Source organism: Amblyraja radiata (genome assembly GCF_010909765.2).
Source record: "Amblyraja radiata isolate CabotCenter1 chromosome 42 unlocalized genomic scaffold, sAmbRad1.1.pri SUPER_42_unloc_2, whole genome shotgun sequence".
NCBI lineage: Eukaryota > Metazoa > Chordata > Chondrichthyes > Rajiformes > Rajidae > Amblyraja > Amblyraja radiata.
Window position 1 is genome coordinate 1,439,597 of NW_022630088.1, and position 22,337 is coordinate 1,461,933.

The 22,337-nt window shown below is 45.8% G+C and overlaps 1 protein-coding gene across 1 annotated transcript; it reads right to left on the minus strand.

The window, feature by feature from the left end:
• Positions 1-3,700: 3,700 nt before the first annotated feature.
• On the minus strand, positions 3,701-22,219 carry LOC116969018 (zinc finger protein 19-like). The gene is made up of 3 exons (XM_033015992.1): positions 22,141-22,219; positions 21,323-21,476; positions 3,701-4,049 (listed from the first exon to the last, which is right to left on the minus strand). The coding sequence occupies exons 1-3, from the start codon at positions 22,217-22,219 to the stop codon at positions 3,701-3,703; spliced, it is 582 nt and encodes a 193-aa protein (XP_032871883.1).
• Positions 22,220-22,337: the final 118 nt, after the last annotated feature.

The window sequence follows — 22,337 nt, forward strand, 5'->3', positions numbered from 1 at the left end:
CTTCAACCACTCTCTGTGTGAAAAAAGTTCTTCTCATCTCGGTTTTAAAGGATTTCCCCCTTATCCTTAAGCTGTGACCCCTTGTCCTGGACTTCCCCAACATCGGGAGCAATCTTCCTGCATCTAGCCTGTCCAACCCCTTAAGAATTTTGTAAGTTTCTATAAGATCCCCTCTCAATCTCCTAAATTCTAGAGAGTATAAACCAAGTCTATCCAGTCTTTCTTCATAAGACAGTCCTGACATCCCAGGAATCAGTCTGGTGAACCTTCTCTGCACTCCCTCTATGGCAATAATGTTCTTCCTCAGATTTGGAGACCAAAACTGTACGCAATACTCCAGGTGTGGTCTCACCAAGACCCTGTACAATTGCAGTAGAACCTCCCTGCTCCTATACTCAAATCCTTTTGCTATGAAAGCTAACATACCATTCGCTTTCTTCACTGCCTGCTGCACCTGCATGCCCACTTTCAATGACTGGTGTACCATGACACCCAGGTCTCGCTGCATCTCCCCTTTTCCTAGTCGGCCACCATTTAGATAATAGTCTGCTTTCCTGTTTTTGCCACCAAAATGGAGAACCTCACATTTATCCACATTATACTGCATCTGCCAAACATTTGCCCACTCACCCAGCCTATCCAAGTCACCTTGCAGTCTCCTAGCTTCCTCCTCACAGCTAACACTGCCCCCCAGCTTAGTGTCATCCGCAAACTTGGAGATATTGCCTTCAATTCCCTCATCCAGATCATTAATATATATTGTAAATAGCTGGGGTCCCAGCACTGAGCCTTGCGGTACCCCACTAGTCACTGCCTGCCATTGTGAAAAGGACCCGTTTACTCCTACTCTTTGCTTCCTGTTTGCCAGCCAGTTCTCTATCCACATCAATACTGAACCCCCAATGCCGTGTGCTTTAAGTTTGTAAACTAATCTCTTATGTGGGACCTTGTCGAAAGCCTTCTGGAAGTCCAGATACACCACATCCACTGGTTCTCCCCTATCCACGCTACTAGTTACATCCTCGAAAAATTCTATAAGATTCGTCAGACATGATTTACCTTTTGTAAATCCATGCTGACTTTGTCCAATGATTTCACCACTTTCCAAATGTGCTGCTATCCCATCTTTAATAACTGACTCTAGCAGTTTCCCCACTACCGATGTTAGACTAACTGGTCTGTAATTCCCCGTTTTCTCTCTCCCTCCCTTCTTAAAAAGTGGGGTTACGTTTGCTACCCGCCAATCCTCAGGAACTACTCCAGAATCTAAAGAGTTTTGAAAGATTATTACTAATGCATCCACTATTTCTGGAGCTACTTCCTTAAGTACTCTGGGATGCAGCCTATCTGGCCCTGGGGATTTATCGGCCGTTAATCCATTTAATTTACCCAACACCACTTCCCGGCTAACCTGGATTTCACTCAATTCCTCCAACTCCTTTGACCCGCGGTCCCCTGCTATTTCCGGCAGATTATTTATGTCTTCCTTAGTGAAGACGGAACCAAAGTAGTTATTCAATTGGTCCGCCATATCCTTGTTCCCCATGATCAACTCACCCGTTTCTGACTGCAAGGGACCTACATTTGTTTTAACTAATCTCTTTCTTTTCACATATCTATAAAAACTTTTGCAGTCAGTTTTTATGTTCCCTGCCAGTTTTCTTTCATAATCTATTTTTCCTTTCCTAATTAAGCCCTTTGTCCTCCTCTGCTGGTCTCTGAATTTCTCCCAGTCCTCCGGTATGCTGCTTTTTCGGGCTAATTTGTACGCATCATCCTTCGCTTTGATACTATCCCTGATTTCCCTTGTTATCCACGGATGCACTACCTTCCCTGATTTATTCTTTTGCCAAACTGGGATGAACAATTTTTGTAGTTCATCCATGCAGTCTTTAAATGTCTTCCATTGCATATCCACCGTCAACCCTTTTAGAATTAATTGCCAGTCAATCTTGGCCAATTCACGTCTCATACCCTCAAAGTTACCTTTCTTTAAGTTCAGAACCATTGTTTCTGAATGGCCTACTCCTGCACTTAATTTCTGTTTCTGTTTCCCTCTCCTCACCCCTCTCCCTCTCCCACCCATCCCTCTCTCCCCCACCCCATTCCCCCTCTACCCCACCCCATTCGCTCTCCCCCCGCCCCTTTCCCCCTACCCCTCTGTCCCTCTTCCACCACTCCCCCTACCCCTCCCTCCCCACTCTTCCACTTTACGCCTCCCTTCCCCCTCCACTCTCCCTCCCCACTTTCCCCTCTCCCCCCACCCCTCTCCTTCTCCTTCCCTCCTCCCCTACCCCCCTCATCTCTCTCCCCATCCCCCTCTCTCACCCCCTACCCCGCTCTCCTTTCCCTCCCAAATCTGTCCCGTTTCCTCCTCCTCCTCTCCCTCCCTCCCCTCTTCTCCCCCCCTCCCCCCACCTGTGTGTTTGGTGGGGGGTTAATGTGAGTGTGATGCCGCAGCCCCCCCCCCCCCCCCCCGCAAACGCCGTTGGGGAAACAGACCCAACGGGTCTGCACTTGGTCTAGTTTTATCTAAAGCTGTGCAAAATTCAATGTAGTTCCGATACATAGGTCATGAAAGTTGATTTCAGACACATTTTTGATGCTCGGCCCACAGCCTAATAGGACAAGTTTGGAGGGATATGGACCAAACGCAGGTAGGTGGGACTATTGTAGCTGGGACATGTTGGTAGGTGTGGGCAAGTTGGGCCGAATGGCCTGTTTCCACACTGTGTCACTTTATGACTCTAACACAAAGTGCTGGAGTAACTCAGCGGGTCAGGCAGCATCTGTGGAGAACATGGATAGGTGACGTTTCACACAATGCTAGAGTAACTCAGCGGGTCAGGCAGTACTTGTGGAGAACATGAATAGGTTACATTTCGAGTCGGGACCCTTCTTCAGACTGACCTTATGTTAACAGATAAGGGGGTGAACGGCAGATGAGTGAACTAAGTGACAGAGGCGATAGAAAATAAGGAGAAAAAAGGATGGGAGATAAGGAGAGAGGAATGTATATGTGCAGCTTTAAGGGACATTGGTCAGGTAGCATTTGGAATATTACATACAGTTCTAGTCACTCCATTACAGGACTGACATGGAGGCTTTGGGGAAGGTGCAGAGATGGTTAACCAGAATGGTTTAAAAACAAGGAACTGCAGATGCTGGTTTACGAAAAAGGACACAAAACGCTGGAGTAACTCAGTGGGACAAGCATCATCTCTGGAGAGAAGGAATGGATGACATTTTGGGTCGAGACTGAAGAAGGGCCTCGACGCGAAAAGTTACCCATTTCTTCCAGCATTTTGTGTTTACCTAAACAGCGCCTATCCACGTGGCGGTGTGCCAGGAGGCTGGAGGAGTGGGCAAAGGCCTTGTCACAGAGCGGGCAGGTGAAGGGGCACTGGCCAGTGTGTGGACTCGCCGGTACTCCAGCAGGTGCTCAAGGGGGGTGAAGCCCTTACCACTGGACGGGCAGGGGAAGGGACGCTCACCGCTGTGGATACGCCGGTGCTGCCACATGCTGGACATGTGGGTGAAAGCCTCGTCATACTCAGCTCACACTAAGGGTCTCTCTCTGGTGTGTATCTGCTGGTTCTCCCGCAGCCCCGTGCTCTATTGTCACAGTGGGAGCCGGTGCTGCCCCAACCCCCGCGAGCTGTCAAACTCCTCACCACAGTACGGGCAGTCGAAGGGCTGGCTACTGGTGTGCTCGTGCTGGTGAGACAGGGCGTGCGAGGCCATGGCAAAGCGTTCTCCACACTGGACGGTCGACGGCGTGCACCCGTTGGTGGGACCGCAGCTGGCTGGAGCAGATGAAGCCCTTGCCGCACGGGGGTGCACGCCAACAGGTGTAGGGGCGCTCGCCGCTGTGGGTGCGCTGGTGCCTTAGCAGGTTGCTGGATGTGGCGAAGCCCTTACCACCCTGGGCACAGGTGTAGGAGCCCTTGACGGTGTGGGTGCGCTGGTGCACCAATAGGCTGCCGGAGCGGGTAAACCCCTTGCCGCAGTTGCTGCAGATGTAAGGCCGCTCCCCGGTGTGCACCCACCTGTGCACGTTCAGTCTCGACAACAACGTGAAGCCTTTGCCACAGACGGAGCAGGTGAAGGGCCGCTCACTGCTGTGCACCCACTGGTGCTCCCGCAGCCTCGACAACTGGGCAAAGCTCCTGCCACATGTGGAGCAGCCATAGGGCCTCTCGCCGATGTGCACTCGCTGGTGGATCTTCAGTTCACTTGGCGACTTGAAACTCTTACCGCACTCCGTGCAGTCGAAGGGGCGTTCTCCCGTGTGAACCCGCCGGTGTATCGCCAGCAGGCTCGGGTACTGCCAGGACTTGCCACACACGTCACACTCATAACGCTTCTTCTTGTTGTGCCCCGTCATGTGGTCCTCCACCGAAGCTTAGCCCGCACACCGAGCGGGGCGGCTCACTTGCACCCTGGCCGCCCTCAATAGCAGCTCATGTCCCCGTCTCCCCGTTCACAGTAACTGCTCCTAAACGCTGCAGGAGGGGAACACAGAGGATCAACAAGCTGGCAAACAGAACATTACTAGCACATATTGAGTGTTTATGGCGGCGGAAACCGTTATATAATTCTGGGCGGCACACTGGCGCACCGGTACAGTTGCTGCCTCACCGCCAGAGACCCGGCTTCGATCCTGACTACGGGTGCTGTCTGTGCGGAGATTGTACGTTCTCCCCTTGGGTGCGTGGATTTTAACTCCGGGTGTTCTGGTTTCCTCCAACATTTCAAAGACGTTCAAGGTTGTAGATTAATGGGCCTCCGCAAAATTGCTGAATTGTCCCTAATGTGCGTGGGTTAGTGCTAGTGTACGCGGTGATCGCTGGTCAGCGCGGACTCCGTGGGCCGAAAGACCTGTTGTTTCTACGCTGCATCTCTAAACTAGACTAAACCAAAGAAGGATGTTGACCCAAAACACCACCCATTCCTGCCTGACCCGCTGAGTTACTCCAGCACTTTATGTCTATCTTCTCCACTGATGTTGCCTGATCCGCTAAGTTACTCCAGCACTTTGTCATAAAGTCATAGAGTGATACAGCGTGGAAAAGTGGCCCTTCGGCCCAACTCGTACACGCATGCCTAGATTCCTCGGCTCCACACATTCCGCAAGGCTCAGAGTTGTTCAGAGTCCTAGTGAGACAACACCTGGAGTATTATGTGCAGTTTTTGTCCCCTAATTTGAGGAAGGACATTCTTGCTATTGAGGGAGAGCAGCGTAAGTTTAATAGGTTAATTCCCGGGATTGGGGGGACTGTCTATGCTGAGAGAAGGGAGTGGCTGGGCTTGTACACTCTGGAGTTTAGAAGGATGAGAGGGTATTTTATTGAAACATACAAGATTGGTATGGTACACACAAATGCTGGAGAAACTCAGCAGGTGCAGCAGCATCTATGGAGCGAAGGAGATAGGCAACGTTTCGGGCCAAAACCTTTCTTCAGACTTAAGATTGTTGGGTCTGGGGTTGGCGGAGCTTGGGGAGCCGGGCCTGGGCCTGGGGTCGGGTCTGCGCCGGGTCCCGCCGCCGCAACACGACCATCAATCTCGGGTGGGGCTGATGGGTGGGCGCCGGGCGGCCGGGGCGGTGGAGGAGTCATGTCGCCGCTGGGGAGACTCTCTATCTATCTCTACCTCTGTCTGTCTCTGTCTCTGTCTCTCTATCTTTCTATCTCTTCTCTCCGGTGCAGAGTCTGGGCCATTTTATAAATAACTCTAACAGCGACTGCGAAGAAGTCTCTCGGTCTCGGTTGATTCCTGTGCTGGTCGCGATTGACATTATTACACATTATTACACTCCGGCCAGACATGGTCCTGTGGTTCACAACAGCCAAGTTGGCATACGTTGTGGAATAGACAGTTCCATGGGATACATAGATACATAGAAAATAGGTGCAGGAGTAGGCCATTCGGCCCTTCGAGCCTGCACCGCCATTCAATATGATCATGGCTGATCATCCAACTCAGTATCCTGTACCTGCCTTCTCTCCATACCCCCTGATCCCTTTAGCCACAAGGGCCACATCTAATCCATCTTAAATATAGCCAATGAACTGGCCTCAACTACCCTCTGTGGCAGAGAGTTCCAGAGATTCACCACTCTCTGTGTGAAAAATGTTTTTCTCATCTCGGTCTTAAAGGATGTCCCCCTTATCCTTAAGCTGTGACCCCTTGTCCTGGACTTCCCCAACATTGGGAACAATCTCCCTGCATCTAGCCTGTCCAACCCCTTAAGAATTTTGTAAGTTTCTATAAGATCGCCCCTCTGTAGAACCTGTAGGGGGTGCTGCACTGGCAGCAACCTGTCGGCAGCGTGTCCGTTTTTTTCCAACTTTTTTTTATTTTTTTAGTATGTTTAAAAGTCTGTTTTTAATGTTTCTTTGTGTGTTATGTGTGGGGGGTGGTGTGGGGGTGTAAGGGGGAAACCGTTTCGGCCGCCTCTTCCACGGAGAGGCGATTTTTTCAGGTCGCCCCCCCCCCCCCCCCCCCCCCCCCCGTGGCCTAACAGCAAGGATCGGCGCGGACTTTCCCGGAGACGCGCCCGGAGCTTCAGCGGCGGGCGCAACGTAGACTCTCGGCGCGGAGCGGCTGAGACCTCGCTGGAGGGGAGCGCTCCGTTACGCTGGCCCGCGGTCTGCAGAACTCCAGCTGGTGCGGCGTCTACAGCCCGGGATCCCTCGTGGAGGACCCGGGTGGAAGCAGAAGCTTTCACCGCCGGCCCGCGGCCGTCTTCGACCGCGGGTGCGGCATGGACTTACCATCTCCCCTGGAGGAGAGCTTCGACCGCCGGCCCTGCAGACTGCGGTGCTTCCGGCTGCGGCGCGGCAGGTACTTTAAAACTTTGACCGCCGGCCTGCGGCCTACACCAGCCTGAAGCCGCGGTCTCTGGTTGGGAAGAGCCGATCCTGGACTCACCTTGACTTTGACTTTGTCCCTTACCATCTGGACGCCCGCAGCAACGGCTGTGGAGGGTGGTGGTCCCGACCACGGGGGGGAAATGGAGGAGGACTGGCCAAGCTCTGTGCCTTCCACCACAGTGATGAATGCTGTGGTGGATGTTTGTGTAAAAATTTTATTGTGGTTGTGTTCTTTATTACTGTACCGCTGCTGGCAACCCAAATTCCACCGACCTTGGTTGTGTGGCAATTAAATTATATCTATCTATCTATCTCAATCTCCTAAATTCTAGCAAGTATAGGCCGAGTCTATCCAGTCTTTCTTCATTTGAAAGTCCTGACATACCAGGAATCAGTCTGGTGAACCTTCTCTGCACTCCCTCTATGGCAATAATGTCCTTCCTCAGATTTGGAGACCACAACTGTACGCAATACTCCAGGTGTGGTCTCACCAAGACCCTGTTCAACTGCAGTAGAACCTCCCTGTTCCTATACTCAAATCCTTTTGCTATGAAAGCTAACATACCATTCGCTTTCGTCACTGCCTGCTGCACCTGCATGCCTACTTTCAATGACTGGTGTACCATGACACCCAGGTCTCGTTGCATCTCCCCTTTTCCTAATTGGCCACCGTTTAGATAATAGTCTGCTTTCCTGTTTTTTGCCACCAAAGTGGATAACCTCACATTTATCCACATTATATTGCATCTGCCAAACATTTGCCCACTCACCCAGCCTATCCAAGTCACCTTGCAGTCTCCTAGCATCCTCCTCACAGCTAACACTGCCCCCCAGCTTAGTGTCATCCGAAAACTTGGAGATGTTGCCTTCAATTCCCTCATCCAGATCATGAATATATATTGTAAATAGCTGGGGTCCCAGCACTGAGCCTTGCGGTACCCCACTATTCACTGCCTGCCATTGTGAAAAGGACCCGTTTACTCCAACTCTTTGCTATGGGATGATGGTGTTGAAGAAGCTTATGAGGAAAAAGACAAAGTACGCTGAACAGGCAGCTGAAGCTGCCCAGAATGGCAGGAGGACCAAGATTTTCCCAGTTGAAGTGGGATGCAGGGGATTTGTTGCTACATCTATGACCAGGCTATTAAAGAAAATGGAGGTGAGGGGTTGCTCCCTCCAACAAGCAATCAAGTCATCATCAAATTCTGCAGAAAAAAGCAGCAATTGGATTTGGATCATAAGGAGAGATAACAATTGGGTTTCAAGATGTAGACAGGAGGGTATGGAATTGTGGGAGGTATAACTGGGACTCCAGGTCTCACCCTTGAGCCCTCTGGAGATGTTGTGGGCTTATCAATGAAACGTCAAAGAAGGAGGGTGCCCACCTGATGACCCCGATGACGCACCTCCACTCACCACTCCACTCCCACTGCAAATAGCAAGAGTGCCGACTTATTACAGGGATTGAAACATCAAGTCCTATTAGCTCTACTGTTGCTAAACAATGGCTCTACCCCCACTCCCCTCTGCATGTTATTACTCATTTCTGGCTTAGTTAGTAGTAAACTATACTGCAATAGTAATGCAGTAAAGTATAGCACCAATTATCTCTAGCGTAGTAGGGTTAAAACCACGGTGCTCACCAAGTCTTTGTTTTTCCCAGCTTGCGGAAACCACCGGCCGAACTCTTCCCGACTGGGCAACGGTTTTCCAGTTTCACTATCGCTGTAGCTTCATCAGGGAAAGAGATCTACTTCTAGCCGGTAAGGGGTTTTAAAGAGTAGGTTGATGTCCCTCCCTTTCTGGGTTTTCCCCTCCCATGTGCTGAGTCCTAGAGTTCAGGTTCAATTTGCTTCAAACAGATGACAACACAAAAGTTAGTAATACAGTAACGTCTTTATTTCGCAATGCGGGTGTGGGAGTCAACTCTCACAGTATTGAAAATACAGACTACAGAGTCTCTCTTTCTCCACACACAGAGTTAATGTTCAATCAGATATATTTATACCCTAATAATCAGCAATTTGGCAATTCTTTATCTTACAAAGCATTGTACAGCCTCTTGCCTGTTCGTGTTATTGTGCTGTAATCTTGATAGTGTTGCAGAAGAAAGGCGAAAACATTCATGTTTTTGTGCTGTACTCTTGCTAGTGCAAGTGCTCGGCTTTACTTAAACTCTTTAACTACTTACAAGGCAGACCCTTTAAAAATAGGTCATTAGAAAGAAAAAACAATTTCAAATTGACAGATATTTTTCTGAGATAAAGGCATTTCCAATTCTCATCCAACACCTCAATCCGAATTCCACATGGCCAGTGTACAATTCAGATCTCTCTTGAATTCAATTCAAAAGGTAAGAAATAGGAAGAAATTAAACTTAAAATACCGATAAGGTAAACAATCTTAATGCCAGGTCACGCAGCGAAGAAAATGAACAGTCTCTTTGCTGAGCCACATCCGCTGCTTAATAAAAGTTGAGAAGATAGAGAATAAACAGTCAATTTCATAGAAACATAGAAAATAGGTGCAGGAGGACGCCATTCGGCCCTTCGAGCCAGCACCGCCATTCATTGTGATCATGGCTGATATTCCCCTATCAATAACTCGTGCCCATATCCCTTGGCTCCACTAGCCCCTAGGGCTCTATTTAACTCTCTCTTAAATCCATCTAGTGACTTGACCTCCACAGCCCTCTGTGGCAGGGAATTCCATAAATTAGATTAGATTAGATTAGACTTTATTCACAACTCTCTGGGTGAAAAAGTTTTTTCTCACGTCAGTCTTAAATGACCCCACTTTATTCTAAGACTGTGGTCACTGGTTCTGGACTCACACAACATTGGGGAAATTTTTCCTGCAGCTAGCTTGGCCAGTCCTTTTATAATTTTATATGTCTATAAGATACCCCTTCATCCTTCAAAACTCCAGTGAATACAAGCCTAGTCTTTTCAATCATTCCTCATATGACAGTCCCGCCATCCCAGGGATCAATCTAGTGACCCTACGCTGCACTGCTTCAATCACAAGGATGTCCTTCCGCAAATTAGGAGACCAAAGCTGTACACAATACTCCAGATGTGGTCTCACCAGAGCCCTATACAACTGCAGAAGAACCTGTTTACTCCTATACTGAAATCCTCGTGTTATGAAGGCCAACATTCCATTAGCTTTCTTCACTGCCTGCTGTACCTGCACGCCAACTTTCAATGACCGGTGTACAAGGACACCCAGGTCTCGCTGTACCTCCCCCTTACCTAACCTAACCCCATTAAGATAATGGAGAAACTCAGCGGGTGCAGTGGGTGCTGCAGCAGCTATGATATATAACATATATAACATATACAACATAGATGCTGCTGCACCCGCTGAGTTTCTCCAGCTTTTTTGTGTACCTTCGATTTTACAGCATCAGCAGTTCCTTCTTAAACCCATTATGATAATAATCTGCCCCCTTGTTTTAGCCGCCAAAGTGGATAACCTCACATTTATCTATATAATACTGCATCTGCACCGCATCTGCCCTCTCACTCAACCTGTCCAGGTCACCCTGCAACCTCCTCACATCCTCTTCACAGTTCACACTGCCACCCAGCATTGTGTCATCCGCAAACTTGCTAGTGTTGCTCCTAATTCCTTCTTCCAAATCATTAATATATATGGTAAATCGTTGCGGCCCCAACACCAAGCCTTGCGACACTCCACTCACCACTGCCTGCCTTTCTGAAAAGGACCCGTTCACTCCTACTCTTTGCTTCCGGTCTGCCAACCAATTTTTAACCCATGTCAACACCCCCAATACTATGTGCTATCATTTTAATCACCAATCTCCCGTGCGGGACCTTATCAAGGGCTTTCTGAAAGTCTAGATGCATTACATTCATAGAAACATAGAAACATAGAAAGTAGGTGCGAGAGTAGACCACCAGGTCCGTCGAGCCCGCACCGCCATTCGCTCATGGCTGAACACTAAACAGACACACTTACCCACAAACAGTAGACACAAGACACAGAACACAAGACACTACCCTCCCCTTTATACCGCTATCACCCCTCTCCACCCCAAGAACCTCGCGATCTCCTGGGGGAGGCAAAAAACCGGATAAAAACCCAGGTCCAATTCGGGAAAAAAATCCGGGAAATTCCTCTCCGACCCCAATCCAGGCGATCGACACTTGTCCAGGAGATCACTCAGGTCTTACTATACTAACCATACCTAGGTCCATATCCCTGCCCTCTCCCCGTAGCCCCTTATCCCCTTGGCAGCTAAAAAACCATCTATTTTAGTCTTAAATATATTTAAAGTTTCTGCTTCCACTGCTCCCTGGGGCAGTGAATTCCATAAATTAACCACCCTCTGGGTGAAGAAGTTCTTCCTCATCTCAGTTTTAAAAGAGCCCCCCCTTATTCTGCAACTATGTCCCCTAGTTCTAGTTTCCCCGATCATTGGGAACATCCTCGGTGCATCCACCCGATCAAGGCCCCTCACGATCTTATATGTTTCAATGAGATCGCCTCTCATTCTTCTAAACTCCAAAGAGTAGAGTTCCAGCCTACTTAACCTTTCCTCATATGTCAATCCCCTCATTGCAGGAATTAATCTTGTAAACCTTCGCTGCACTGCCTCCAGGGCTAGTACATCCTTTCTTAAGTATGGACCCCAGAACTGTACACAGTATTCCAAATGTGGTCTCACTAATACTGTGTACAGCTGCAGCAAGACCTCCGTGTTTTTATACTCAATCCCCCTAGCAATAAAGGCCAAAACTCCATTGGCCTTCCTGATTGCTTGCTGCACCTGCATACTAACTTTTAGTGATTCATGTACTAATACCCCTAGATCCCTTTGCGTTGCATTACAACGCAGCTCCTCCTCATTTAGAAAATAACTTGCCCTATCATTTTTTTTCCCAAAGTGAATGACTTCACATTTATTAGTATTAAATTTCATCTGCCAAGTTGTTGCCCACTCACCTAGCTTATCTATATCCTTTTGCAGACTCTTCCTATCCTCCTCATCCCCTACTTTTCCTCCCATTTTTGTATCGTCCGCAAATTTTGATATATTACACTTGGTTCCCTCCTCCAAATCATTTATATAAATTGTGAACAACTGGGGTCCCAGCACCGACCCTTGCGGAACCCCGCTAGTTACCGGTTGCCATCCCGAGTATGAACCATTTATCCCCACTCTCTGCTTCCTATTTGTTAGCCAATCCTCTACCCATGCTAATATATTACCCCCAATCCCATAATTTTTTATTTTTAGCAATAGTCTCTTATGTGGCACCTTGTCAAAAGCCTTTTGGAAGTCCAAGTATACCACATCCACCGGTTCCCCTTTATCCACCCGGGTTGTTACTTCCTCAAAGAATTCGAGCAGATTCGTTAAACAGGACTTCCCCTTCACAAAACCATGCTGGTTCTGTCCGATGAAGTCATGTTTATCCAAGTGCCCCGTTAGTGTTTCTTTAATAATTGTCTCTAACATTTTACCCACCACCGATGTTAGACTAACCGGTCTATAGTTACCCGCCTTCTGTTTACTTCCTTTTTTAAATATAGGTGTTACATTGGCCATTTTCCAATCCACTGGGACCGTTCCTGCCTCCAGGGAGTTTTGGAAAATTATCACCAATGCATCCACAATCCCCACCGCTATCTCCCTCAAGACCCTTGGATGTAATCCATCAGGCCCAGGGGATTTATCCTACTTCAGTCTCATTAATTTCCCTAATACCACCTCCTTGGTGATCTTAATAGTATTTAGCTCCTCCATTCCTACCGCCCCCTGTTTATCCAGCGTTGGAATATTTTTTGTGTCTTCTATGGTGAAGACTGATACAAAATACTCGTTTAATGCCTTTGCCATTTCCATGTTCCCCACCAACAACTCTCCAGTCTCACCCTCCAATGGACCAACGTTCACCTTAGCCACCCTTTTTCTTTTTATATAGCTATAAAAACTCTTACTATTAGTTTTTATGTTGTTCGCTAAATTCCTTTCATAGTCTATTTTCACAGTCTTAATTAATCTCTTAGTTATTTTTTGCTGACCTTTAAATGCTTCCCAATCCTCTACCCTCCCACTATCTCTGGCTACCTTATATGCCCTTGCCTTCAGCCGAATACTATCCTTTATAGTTTTACTGAGCCATGGCTGACTGTTCTTACCCTTACCCCTTTTTTTCTTCATAGGAATAAATTTTTCTTGAAGGTTATACAGTAGACCCTTAAACGTACACCACTGCTCATGTACCGTCTTATTCTTGAGTCTGCTATCCCAGTCAACTTTGATCAGCTCAGTCCTCATACCTTCATAATCCCCCTTATTTAGACTAAGCACCCTAGCCTGAGTTTCAACCTGCTCCCCTTCTATTTGAATATGGAATTCGACCATATTGTGGTCACTTGTTCCCAACGAGTCCCTAACTATGACATTTTTAATTAATCCTGCTTCATTACACAGGACCAGATCCAAGATTGCCTCCCCCCTTGTCGGTTCGGTGACATACTGTTCTAGGAACCCGTCTCTAATACATTCTATAAACTCTTCCTCTAGTCTACCCTGCCCAGTTTGGTTTGCCCAATTAATATGAAAATTGAAGTCCCCCATGATTACAGCAGTTCCCTTTTTACATGCGTCAACTATTTGCAGATTTATGTTCTGACTAACAGCGTCACAGCTATTTGGAGGTCTATAAATTACACCCACTAGTGTTTTTTTCCCCTTATTATTCTCTATCTGTACCCAAGCTGTTTCACTATCCTGATCCTTCAACGCAATATCCTTCCTCTCTATTGCCGTTATTCCCTCCCTTATTAAAAGGGCCACCCCTCCTCCCTTTCTTTCCTGTCTATCTTTCCTAATTGTCGAGTACCCCTCTATATTTAACTCCCAGTCCTGATCTCCTTGCAGCCATGTCTCCGTAATGGCCACGATATCATAACTATATATACTTAATTGCACCGTTAATTCATTTATCTGATTACGAATACTCCGTGCATTTAGATAAAGCACTTTCAGATGATTTTTACTACCCTTCCTTTCCGTTTTTGCCCCTTTTACATCTAGATCTTTATCTTCACAAATTCTGTCTCCTGTCACATTTTGAATTTCCGCTTCCCCACTGATACCCTGCTCTATTTCCTCTACCCCTGCCGTTATTACCCCCCTTGATACCTCCCCCCCGCTACTTAGTTTAAAGACCTCTCTACTGCCCTAGTTATATGATTTGCCAGGATCCCAGTCCCAGCACCGTTCAGGTGAAGTCCGTCCTTACAGAACAGATCCCCCCTGTCCCAGTACTGGTGCCAGTGGCCCAAGAAACCAAACCCATTATTCCCACACCAGTCTTTGAGCCACGCATTTAGCTTTTTAATTTTACGTACCCTCGCCGATTTGGCCCGTGGCTCAGGTAGCAATCCGGAGATCAGTACCCTCGAGGTTCTGCTTTTTAATTTATTCCCTAACTGCTCAAACTCCTTCAGCAGATCCTCCTTCCTCGTCCTTCCTATGTCATTGGTCCCCACATGGACCACGACCACTGGATCCTCCCCCTCCCTCTGCAAATTTCTCTCCAGCATCGCAGAGATATCCTTAACCCTAGCACCGGGTAGGCAACACAGCCTTCGGGACATGTTCTGCTGGCCGCAGAGAACCTTATCTACCCCCCGAATAATACTATCCCCTATCACTACGGCATTTCTTCTAACTCCCCCCTCTTGAATGGCCTCCTGATCCACGGTGCTGCAGCCAGGTTGCTCATCCCTCCCACAGCCCCTGATCCCGTCCTTACATTGAGTAAGAGCCTCGGTCATGCTCGTCAGGGACAAGGGCTGTGGCTCCTGCCGCATCTCCTCCTGGTTCCCCCTACCTGCCTCGCTTATGGCCACACCTTCCTTTCCTTGCTCACTGCCTACTGAATTAGTTAAACTGGTCGGTGTGACCATCCCCTGGCACAAAACATCCAGGTAATACTCCCCCTCCCTGATGTACCGCAGCGTATGAAGTTGGGTCTCCAGCTCATCAATGCGGAGCTGGAGTTCCTCTAGCCTCAAACACTTACTGCAGCTGTAGGGATCTTCTACATCAATGGTGTCGACAAATTCCCACATCTCGCAGTATTGGCACATCTCCTGACCGCCCATCTTATATAGGTAATTAACTGGTCCTGTTTAAGAATCCCCTACTGTATTGATACACCCCTTATTTATATAATCCTACCTCCTATAAATGGGAAAGTACTCACCCCAGCCGTAAATTACCTACTGGTTTGGCTGTCTAGTGGTAATTCCGTCCGCTCTTCCTGTCTGGTCCACTGCTCCCTTGCAGTGCGAGGCAAACCTCTTTGCCTCTGTTAGTCTCTGTTAGTCTCTCGAGCCGCGGCTCCGTCCGTCCTCCCTCGGCGACAGCACCTGTGGCACCGCGGTCGTGACGTCACTGGCACCCCTTCATCCATTTTACTTGTCACATCCTCAAAAAATTCCAGAAGATTAGTCAAGCATGATTTCCCTTTCATAAATCCATGTTGACTTGGACTAATCCTTTTACTTCTATCCAAATGCCCCATTATTACCTCTTTAATAATTGACTCCAGCATCTTTCCGACCACCGAAGTCAGACTAACTGGTCTGTAATTCCCCGTTTTCTCTCTCGCTCCTTTCTTGAAAAGTGGGATAACATTAGCTATCCTCCAATCCACAGGAACTGATCCTGAATCTATTGAACATTGGAAAATGATCACCAATGCGTCCACTATTTCTAGACCTTCCTGAGGACCCTGGGATGCAGACCATCAATCCCGGTGGATTTATCAGCCTTCAGTCCCATTAGCCTATCCAATACTATTTCTCCCCTAATGAAAATTTATTTCAGTTCCTCTACCCCCCTTAGATCGGGTACATCTGTTTACTCCTACTCTCCAGTACATCTGGGAGATTGTTTGTGTCTTCCTTAGTGAAAACAGATCCGAAGTACCTATTCAACTCTTCTGCCATTTCCTTGTTGCCCATTGACCTGGGTGTACGCACATGACTGTGTGGCTAGGTTCAGCTCCAACTCAATAATTAAGTTTGCTGATGACACTGTGGTGGTGGACCTGATCTCAGACAATGACGAGAAGGCCTACCGGGAGGAGGTGGCTGGTCTAGCACTATGTTGCCAGGATAACAGCCTCCTCTTAAACGTCAAAAAAACGAAGGAGCTGATCATGGACTTTAGTAGGGCACATATTCCGAGTACGTACACTCCATTGGGGATAAATGGGGATCCTGTGGATAGGGTGAACTGTTTTAAATATCTGGGAGTCCACATCTCCGAGGATATGACATGGGCATCACACGCCTCAGCACTCGTGAGTAAGGCAAGGCAGCGCCTTTACCACCTCAGGCAATTGAGGAAATTCAGAGTGTCTCCGAGGATCCTCCAGTGCTTCTACGCAGCGGCGGTGGAAAGCATCTTGTCCGGGAACATTACCATCTGGTTTGGGAATTGCTCTGCCAAGGACAAGAAGGCTCTGCAGAGAGTAGTGCGTTCGGCCGAACGTACTATGGGAATTTCACTTGCCCCCCTGCAGGAATTATACATCAGGAGGTGCAACTCCAGAGCCAACAATATCACGAGAGACCACTTCCACCCCTGCAACGGACTGTTCCAGCTGCTACGGTCAGGCAAACGCCTCCGTTGCCATACGGTGAGAACGGAGAGGTTGAGAAGGAGTTTCTTCCCAGAGGCCATTCGGACTGTAAACGCCTATCTCACCAGGGACTAACTCTACTGAACGTTTTTCCTTCCATTGTTTATTATGTAAAAGAATATGTGTGTTATGATTGTGTTTATAGTTTGTTTGGTTGTTTGGTTGTTTGTCTTTTGCACAAAAGTCCGCGAGCATTACCACTTTCATTTCACTGCACATCTCGTATATGTATGTGACAAATAAACTTGACTTGACTTGACTTGACTTGACCTTTCACATCGATCCCTATTACACTTGGCCATACGCTCCTATCCCTTTGTGAGCTTCATGTCCTGTTAATTCTGGGGTCATTAACCATCCCTTTACTCTCTTTCCCTTTAACTCCGTCCTTGACTATCCCATTTGACATGTTTCCACATAGATAGCCAATGCATTTCCGAAGAGCGAAGGAAAATAAAATAGCTGTGCGGCTCCACCCCTACACATCTGCAACTTCTTAGGGACACTACCTTTTAAACCACATGAGACTCTACAGTCAATCTCGGGTGGGGTTGATGGGTGGGCGCCGTGAGGCCGGGGTGGTGGAAGAGTAATGTCGCGGCTGAGGGGAGTCTCTCTCTTCATCTCGTTATCTCTCTCATCTCTATCGCTCTCTCTCTGTCTCTCTTTCTGCTTCTTCTTACGTATGGCGTGCACAGCATAAAATTGTCAGACAACTTGTTCTATTTGATCTTATTTGATTGTGCACGCAGGGTTGATTGCATTTGTCGAAACAGGGCGGACCACGTGAAGGTTGCAATCTCCCACCCCGTCTCTCTTTCTCTCTCCCTGTCTCTCCCTCCTTGTCTCTCCCTCCCTGTGTCTCTCTTATAAATGTTATTTTTCATTTTAAACAAATCAACACAATAATGTAAAAAGGCACGTTAATAAGACACATTCAAATAATACACAAAAGAAAAATACAAAAATATACAGAAACATAAAATAAATAGAAATAATTAAAAAATATATATATTTAAAAAGTTATATATAATGCAACTATACCATCAGTCACACACCACCCCACCCCACTTGGCTAATTAGAATAGAATATAATACGTTTATTGTCATTGCACAATACTGTGCAACAAAATTCCATTGCATCTCCTTCGGTTTAAAAAGAACAAAACACAACAGCCATTGACTCACATATACACTAATTAGTAAAGAAAATAATAAATAGGTATTAAAAATATTTGTAAAGAAGATTGCGCATTATCTTGCATTAAGAGTGAAGAGTGCGCCTACACATAGCAAAATTTAACAAACCGGCCCTGAGTCTGGCAGAACCTGCAAGTCTGTAAAGTATGATAAAAAAAAGGCTGCCATTTGTGAAAAAAATGATCAGTACATCCCCTCACTCTATATTTAATGTTCTCAAATTTAAGAAAAAGCACCACATCTTTGAGCCACTGTGACACAAAGGGTGGGTTCGGGAATTTCCACTGTAGGAGTAGGCGATGTCTGGCTATTAAAGATGTAAAATTAATAATTTATTTTTGCACAGAGTTTAATCGACCTGACTCATCCAGGGACCCAAAAATGGCAATCAATGGACAGGGCTGTCGAGGTATTCCCATTAAAGTAGACATTATATTAAAGTAGCCGGACCAAAAATTATGTAATCGTGGACAAAGGAAAAACATATGGCTCAGATGACAGTGTGGGCCCGAACATCTATCACATTTATCATCCACCTCTGAATAAATCACAGACAGTCTTGATTTAGAAAATTGGACCCTATGTATAACCTTAAACTGAATGAGTGCAAGACATGCATAAGGCGTAACAGTACATAGCCCACCCACAACGTTATCCCACCACTCCTCAGTAAGTTGAAGTCCCAGCTCTTCCTCCCAAGCAGCCCTTGTTTTAGAGTTGGACTGATCGCAAAGATCCAGAATGCGGTTATACATCTCTGAAACAATCCCTCTTTGTTGTGTCTTGAAAGTAATCAAACTATCCCGTATTTGTCGTGGAGGTGAAGAGGGAAAACTAGAAAAACATTTAGAAACAAAGTGTCTAACAAATCCCATCCATTATTATTATTAACTTGGAAGTACCTAAAAAAATGATTTGCTGTAATCCATACAATGATGATAAATTGGTAAAGCTGTTAAAAATACCATCTGAAAACAGATCAACAAAACATTGTATACCTTTGTTATGCCATACTGAAAAAAACAGAATCCAAATGTGAGGGAGAAAACAGGTAATTGTTACATAATGGACCTAAAGGAGATGCAGCTACAAATTTGAAATGTTTCTTGAATTGATAACAAACCTTTAAAGTATTAAGCACAACAGGATTGTTGATCAACAATGAAATCTTGGTTGGAAGAGAGGAATATATAAGAGCAGATATAGAGGATGAAGGAGGGCAAGAGCGGGCTTCCAGTTCGCACCAAGCTAAATAAATCAACCCAACAACGTATTTTATAAATGTGAGTAGCCCAGTAGTAGAATTGAAAGTTTGGTAAAGCGAGACCACCACTGAACTTACATCATTGGAGTAATGATTTACGGACCCTCGGGGGCTTCACACCCCAAATAAAAGAGCTAATCATTTTGTCTAGGGAGTCAAAAAAATGTTTTGGTAAGAATAAGGGAATTGATTGAAACAAATAAAGAAATTTAGGCAAATTCATTTTAACAACATTAAACTTCCCAATTAAAGAGAGAGGCAGATTATTCCATCTCTGAAAATCAGATTTCACTTTAGTCATGAGCAGGGTAAAGTTGGCAGACAAAAAGCCTGAGAATGTACGCGTCACATTGATGCAAAGGTACTTGAATCCAGAACGCGAGATTTTAAAGGGCAAATCAGCTTCCTGAAGTTACATACCTGCTGCGTTAATGAGGTAGCATTCACTCTTTTGAAGATTTAGTTTATATCCTGAAAAAGAACAAAAAATATCCATAATTGATAGGATACCCGGAAGACAAGAAGCGGGATCAGTTACATACAGCAACAAATCATCCGCATACAGAGATAAACGATATTCGACACCGTTACGAATAACATCTTTAAAGGAAGTGGAGGACCTTAAAGAAATGGCCAGTGGTTCAATAGCCAAAGCGAAGAGAGATGGAGATAAAGGGCAGCCCTGACGTGTCCCACGTTCTAGTGCAAAGTATTCAGAACGAATATCATTTGTTTGAACACTAGCTTGTGGCGATGCATTCAGTAATCTTACCCAACTGATAATTTTATCTCCAAAACCAAATTTCTTCAATAGGCACCCCCACTCAACCCTATCAAATGCCTTCTCAGCATTAATAAGATTATAATCTCAGGTAAATTACATCAGCATTCGGTAAAGACAGGGGTCTATAAAAACCACAGGAAGTGGGGTCTTTATCTTTCGTTAACAGAAGAACTATTGAAGATTGAGTCAGTGTGGGAGGTAACAAACCATTTCCCAAAGATTCATTGAACATCAACAAAAGTAGAGGTGCCAATTTATCAATAAATGTCTTTAGAAACTCTATTGGAAATCCATCAGGACCTGGGGCTTTGTTAGATTGCATTGCTGTAATTGCAAAACATAGTTCTTCAAGGGTAAGTGGAGTATCCAATTATTTTGCACGGTCAGAATCAATGGTAGGATTCTCAAGATTGGCCAGAAACTGATTCATTTTGGTAGTATCAGCAGGGAATTCTAATTTGTATAGGGAAGAATAAAATGATTTATATGTAGCATTAATTTCCACAGGATCCGTAACAGTCGTGTTAGAAACATTATTAATTTGAGGTATAAGACGTGAGGTGAACTGACGTTTTAATTGGTGTGCTAGTAATCGATTTGCTTTATCACCATGTTCATAATAAGTACCACGAGCTTGTAACAACAGTCGCTCAGCATTTCTGGTAGAAATAAGATCAAACTCCGCCTGAAGATTAAGACGCTTCTTAAATAGTTCTGGAGAAGGATCGGATGAACATTCTTGATCGAGGCTATTAATAGCAGATGTAAGCTCAGTATTGTATTGTGTTGGTATTGTGTATTGGTATTGTGTTTTTTATTAGAATAGGAGGAATATGAAATAATCTGCCCTCTAAGAAATTGATCTCCCAAATTAATGAAAAATATGTAGATTCACTCTGGTTAAAGAAGAGAAACTTGAGAATTGAGTTTGAAACAAATTCACAAAATGTTTTATCAGCCAACAATAAAGAGTTAAATCTCCAAAAGGGGGGAGTAGATTTCTGTATGAATAACTGAATATCTAGAAATAATGGTGCATGATCAGATATTAGTATACTTGAATAATCCGAGGAAACAGCACATGAGTTGAGACTATTATCAATAAAGAAATAATCTATTCTTGAATAAGACTCCTAAATGTGCAATAAAAGGCACAACTAATAATTAATATCCAATAGCAGCTTAAATGAAATATTACCTCATGTAGGCTAAAAGGATGTACGTGAAAAGACCACTTCAAAAATATGTAAACACCAATATACCGTAATATCTTTTGAAGGCCTAATATTAGTGCAAAATAAGATATTATCACACAACAATTTAAACAAGATAAATTCGCCCTGCGTATAAAAGGAAAATTGCAGAGAAGATGAACTAATGCAAGTTGAACAGGAGTAAACAAGTGTCCAAATGTAAACAAACATCAAATGTGAACAAGTACTTAAATGTAAACTAAAGGCATGGATGCATGACATTATTGCAACATATTGTACAACATCACCCAATATTCATCTTGTTGACGTAAGCCTTGGCATCCTCCGCCGAGTCAAAGTCTTTCTCCACACCTTGGTAGCTGATCCGGAGTCGGGCCGGGTAGAAAAGACCATAGCGAACCCCCTTCACACCACGCAGCTGTTTTCTGACCTCGTTGAAGGCTGCCCGGTGTGGTCGGGATAAACGAGATCCTCATATCACCGGTATCGTTGTGTCGAACCTCTCTCGCACGCTGTAAAACATTTACACAGTCGTTGTAGTATTGGAACCTGGCAATGATGGGTTGTGGTTGCTCACCGGGTCGTGGTTTCGGCTGTGTGGATCTGTGCGCCCGGTCCAGTAGCGGCTCTTTATCCAGCTTGAACGCGTCCTTAAGCAGGGTGGTGATAGCAATGGAATTGACAACTGTCTCCTCAGGAACGCCCACTATTCTTATGTTGTTGCAGCGTGATCTGGATTCGAGATCCTCACATATTTTGTCCAAGTTAAAAAAACTCAGCAGTTAGACGCTTGATGTGAATCTTCAGCTCAGCAATCTCGTCCGTACAGGCAGAAAGTGACTCCTCCATTATCCCCACAGTACCTTGGAGTATGGCCAACTCAATGTCCGTAGCAACCTTATCGTTCGCGAGTTGTGTTTTCACGGCTTGAAGGTCAACTCTGATTGTGGACAAATCATCACCAATGTTGCTCGTAGTTCGGTTTTAAAAATATCTGCAATGTTCTGTCTCAAAGATGTTAGTAATTCTAGCTTCAGGACCTCCACATCGACAACTTGCGGTCCTGCCTTCAGCGAGGTAGAGCCATGGAGCGGGGTCGAGGTACCTGTAGACGTCGTCTCTTCCTGCGAACTAGGCCTCTGTTGTTGAGCCGCACTACAAGCTCTGGTACTTTTAGTAGCCATAAATAACTCGTTCAAAACATCAAGTCGCCAGCACAAAACCCACTTGAATGTCTTTCCTCAAAATCATTATCAAAACAGAGCCGATGAATAAGTTTTAATCAAAATCTGCGGGAGATGC